This window comes from Ipomoea triloba, chromosome 12 (assembly GCF_003576645.1).
Source record: "Ipomoea triloba cultivar NCNSP0323 chromosome 12, ASM357664v1".
NCBI lineage: Eukaryota > Viridiplantae > Streptophyta > Magnoliopsida > Solanales > Convolvulaceae > Ipomoea > Ipomoea triloba.
Window position 1 is genome coordinate 11,858,545 of NC_044927.1, and position 4,820 is coordinate 11,863,364.

Genomic DNA, 4,820 nt, shown 5'->3' on the forward strand with positions numbered 1-4,820 from the left:
GTCCATGATCGAGGCAGCCATCGGCTGTCCGTCGCAGACAGTTGGTAGCTGCTATGTTTTTTTTTTCTTTTTAAATTATTTACTTTTATTTATTTTTATTTATTTTTCTTTAATAATTTTAATAAATAAATAAATAAATTTAAGAGAATAAAAATTTTAAAAAAAATATTTTCAAAGTGACATGTGTCAAGTTTTGAAATACTTAACCTGCTATATAAGTCGATTTGGACTCAATTACATTATTTTACAGGTTTAGGGGATATTAATGGAGTTTTTTTTTTTTTACTTAGAGAATCTAATTGCACTATCCGAATGACTTAGGGGGTCCTAATTTGAACCTTTTTCCTAATAATAAGTGGTATAGTAGTGGTGGTATGGTGGCTGTGGTGGTGGTAGTGGTATATTAGTGGTGGTGTGATGGTGGTGGTTTTGTGTAACAATCTCACATAAGAATTTATCTTAAAACTATATATATGTATATATAAATTTATATTGAAAAGTATGTATAAATATCAATTGTCTGTTAGTTTTTTTTTTTTCTAAAGCATTTTTTAAAATTTTTTTTTATAAAAACTAGAGAAACAACTAGAGCCGAATCTTTTATGGATTTTTTTTATTTTTTTTTTGGAGGAAACGCATATAAAACGCAGAAATACTCACCCTGCAAGTTTAATGCATATCAAGTGAAAACTGTTAGGAAAAGACAATTAGAGGGCGTTTGGTTCACGAAATGTTAGATTACCTTATAGAATGTTAAATTGCTAGGAATATTAGATAACTGAGAATGTTAGATTGCTGTGTTTGGTTTAAAATTGAAGTAGGTAAATAAGACAACGGAAATAAGATAAATTGATTAAAATGCTAAAAACTCAATATTAGGAATAAGATAAGGGAATGTGAGATTACTTAAGAAATCGGGGTGTATCTCACATTCCCTTCCCATAGCTAAAAACTTCATCGGGAGATTATGTTACATTCCCTGGGAATCTTACATAACTTGAACCAAATATGGGAATCTTAAAATTCAAACTAAATTCTACTATGTCTCATCTTAGACAATATATATATCTAACCAATAAATGCTAGAATTTATGATGTAACCTACTAACCCATGTAATAACCGAAAGAAATTGATGGCATTTTGTTGAAATGCAAGAATCAATGTCAGAATCAAAATAAGTATCTAAAATAAATGAATTTCTTATTAAAAAAGGATTTTTGAAAATAACATGTTATCCGAAATTTGATTTTAGATATAAATGAGAATGATATTGAAATTTAACAATTAAATTAAAATCAAAACTAAACTTAAAGTTGGAGAAACTAAAGGGCAGACATATTGCCAAGACCTTGTGGTCTAGTGGCATCAAGTTGCATTCTCATATGCGAAGTTATAGGTTTGAGCTTTAATGGAGGCTATATTGACTCTTTGTGCTTGTGCAAATGGTAACACACCGCATTTGCTTTCATTTTAGTTTGCATGGTCTGGAGAGTCCTCGAATAAGTCTAAAATCAACTTCTCTTTGTTAGGCTAGTTTGGCAAACCTAGCTGAAAAGGTAGCTGAAAGCTGAAAAGTAGCTGAAAACTGAAAAGCTATAAGCTCGAAGCCGAAATCTGAATAGCTGTTAAGCTAGCTGTTATAATTAAAAATGTTTGATAAAATTAGCTTTCTGATAAGCTGATAAATGTAAAAAGACTAAAAAAGACATATTTGTACAATTTAAATAGTATTAAATTTAAATAGGTTTGTTTATATATTAAAATACAAAATAATGAAATCAATATATTTTAATAAAATATAAAGTAAGAACATATATTTGAAAACATATAAAGTAAAACAAAATGTTTATAATTTATAAAATTAGTTCATACAAAAATCAATGTTCAAACACAAATTCAAATTGAAATTACAATCAAACATATTGAAGAGAAAAAGTCAAAAAGGTTTTAATTGGGAAGGGTAAATGATGTTATTTCTTTAAAATAATAAGGTTAAAGATGGAAAAAAAAAGTTAGGAAGCTATTAGCTTATTTTGAAACGCTCTTAGGTAGCGTTCAAAAATAAGCTCTTATTTTAAGCTACTAGCTTATTTTAGGAACATTACCAAACAGAGCTTATAGCTTATTAATAGCTTAAAATAAGCTATAAGCTCCTAAATAAGTTTTGCCAAACAGAAGCTTAATATTGTGGATGCTATTTTATCCAAATATTTGTAATCTCTTAAAATGGGCTTTATTTTAGAAAATGACTAAAGATCTTCCCAAAGAAGTTGAACAATAGATGTCTAAGAGATTTTCTTCGAAGATGTAATAAGATCGAAACTCAATAAAATTATATAATACCATAGTTATAATTCTATTTCTTAAAAAAAAAAATCATTTTCATTAGCAAGTAAAAACTAGCAAACATGATTGTGATTCCCATTCTTAACCTCCAAATTAAACCATCTTCTCTGGGTGGGTTCCAGTCTTAGCTTCCAAATCAGAATTGTAACTGCAGGAATGCACACTGGTTTTAAATAAATTCATTCACAAGCACAGCAATCATTCTGACTTCTGAGAGTATAGTATCTCTACTGCTTTTGGGACCCCCATTGTTACATAGTATAAACCAAACCTAGAATTGTTGCAGATGTAATCAATCCCAGACCTCAAATGTAACATTTCTGGTATACAATCTCAGTTTTCACATACACCCAACTGTTGCCTTCTGACACCAAACAAATAAAAGGTTTCTTTAAAATCTCTGAAACCTCAACCCACCCAAAAAAAAAAAAAAAAAAAAAAAAAAAAAACTGGTTTATAGATTCTCTTTCCAGAATCATAATGAATTCCCTTCACTACACTTGTTCCAAGAAGAGCAGTGAGCAGTTGAGGCTGAGAGATGTATCCTTCTCTTCTTATCTCAAACAGGCGGGTGAAGATGAATCTGAGATCAATGTGTTTGACGCCAAGAAATACTTCAGTGAAAGCACTGACTGGAAAGAATTAGGCAACAGGTCGTTATTCCCTGCGATTCGTAACCAGAATGGGAGCTGTGATCTGTCGGAAATCAATCGGTTTTCGTCTGTTTCGTCGGTGGACGCCGGCGGCTTTGGTCGGAATGTAAAGGCTACTCCTACGGCTTCATCTGAGGCTAGCTGGAATAGCCAAACGGGGCTGCTGTCCAATCCTCCCGGCGCAATTGCGGTTTCTTTAAAGAATAATGTTTCCGAAGGCGATCTGGAGAAGAGAAGAGGCTCTGCGGCAGCGAAATGGTTTTTTTGCAGGTCAAAGTGTCCCTGCTCCGGCAAGAAATCCGTCCAGGTCCAGGAAGCTATAAGGAACGGCGGCCACAATGATCAACAGAAGATTGTATTGGAGGAGAGAAATCAAAATTTAGGTTTGAAAGTTGAGGTTAGTCCTCCGGAAACAGGGCATGGGAGTCCTTTAGCCTCCACCGGGGGATTTTCTTTTCCAATTTTAAATCCTTCTTCTCAGGTAGCGGGGGCCGTCGCTAAGATGACGATCAGAGCAAGTGATATTATTGAAGATCAAATTCTGCCTCCAAAGAATTCATTGGAAATTTTCCAGCCACAGGTTTCAAGAAAATCACTGGATGCAGTAATTCAGTTATCACCCCAGCCACGTGGCGGAGGCGTAGTGGATAACAGAGATCGGCGGGGAGGGAATTTAGGGTTTCCGGGAAGCCCAATTTCTCGGGACGACGACGTGGGGAGCGACGCGAGCTCCGATTTGTTCGAGATCGAGAGCTTCTCCACTCAGACAACCAGCTACCGGCGGCGGGACTCGCTGGACGACGAGGGGACATTCGTTAACGCGCGTCGGTTGGCGGCCTACGGAGGAGGAGGGAGAAGAAGCCTGGACGAGCCGGCCACACCGAGCGTGGCGGCGACGGAGAACTACGCGCCGAGCGAAGTAAGCATCGACTGGAGCGTGACGACAGCGGAAGGGGTGGGCATGGAAGACCACGCGGGCGGCGGCGGTAGCAGACACTGGTCGTGGGAGTACGGGGGAGAGGGAAAGTGCAGCAAGGGGAGTGGGTTGCTGAGTTGTCGGCACGAGAAGGCGGTGAGCGTGGGGCCGCAGCCGCAGCCAGTGAAACTGGCCGTGGCGCCAGATTTGATAGGACCACAAACGGAAGCACCGCCCGGGGCATTAATTTTGACAGCTTCACATGTGAGTGGTAGGCCACCCAAGCCGAATAAGCCGCCGCTGGCAACCTCTCATTCCGCCCGCTTGTCTTTAGCTTTTGCCGCATGACGTGCAAATTTTATTCTCTGTCCCATTTTACCTGTTTTACTTTCTTTCTTTAGTTTGTCTAATATGTTATCCTTTTTCTAAAATTGAACATCACCATCATTCTATTTTTTTCAATTTACCCTTGTGACTTTTGCATTCTTTATTGCTTTTATTTTTAAAAGTAAAAAAATGAGAGACATAATTGAAAAGCATATTACATTTACTACATCTGTCCCATTTTATTTGTCTTATTTTCTATTTTAGTTTGTCCCAAAATGTTATCCACTTTCCAAAATTGAACATCACCATCATTCTACTTTTACTAATTTACCCTTATGACTTTTAATTTCTTTATTGCTTTTATTTTCAAAAGTGAAAAAGCGAAGGGCATAATTGGAAAGTACATTACACTTACTTTAATTTCTTAAAAAGCGTGCAAAAAGCAAATGAAACAACCATTTCGAAACGGATGGAGTACTTTAATTTCTTAAAAAGCGTGCATAAAGCAAATGAGACAACCATTTAGAGACGGAGGTTGTAATATTTACTAGCTCCCTCCCATCTTTAATTTCCATAT

The 4,820-nt window shown here is 36.2% G+C and overlaps 1 protein-coding gene across 1 annotated transcript; it reads left to right on the forward strand.

Moving 5' to 3' along the window:
• Window positions 1–2,480: 2,480 nt before the first annotated feature.
• On the forward strand, window positions 2,481–4,466 carry LOC116000228 (protein PHYTOCHROME KINASE SUBSTRATE 4). The gene is made up of 2 exons (XM_031240261.1): window positions 2,481–3,397; window positions 3,482–4,466. The coding sequence occupies exons 1-2, from the start codon at window positions 2,828–2,830 to the stop codon at window positions 4,262–4,264; spliced, it is 1,353 nt and encodes a 450-aa protein (XP_031096121.1). The 5' UTR covers window positions 2,481–2,827; the 3' UTR covers window positions 4,265–4,466.
• The last annotated feature ends 354 nt before the right edge of the window (window positions 4,467–4,820 follow it).

Excerpts from the sequence above, each read along its gene's own strand:
- LOC116000228 (XM_031240261.1), top strand. The coding sequence starts at position 2,828 with ATGAATTCCCTTCACTACACTTGTTCCAAGAAGAGCAGTGAGCAGTTG. Across the intron at positions 3,398-3,481 it reads ATTTAGGTTTGAAAGTTGAG|GTAGCGGGGGCCGTCGCTAA; the intron begins GTTAGTCCTCCG and ends CCTTCTTCTCAG.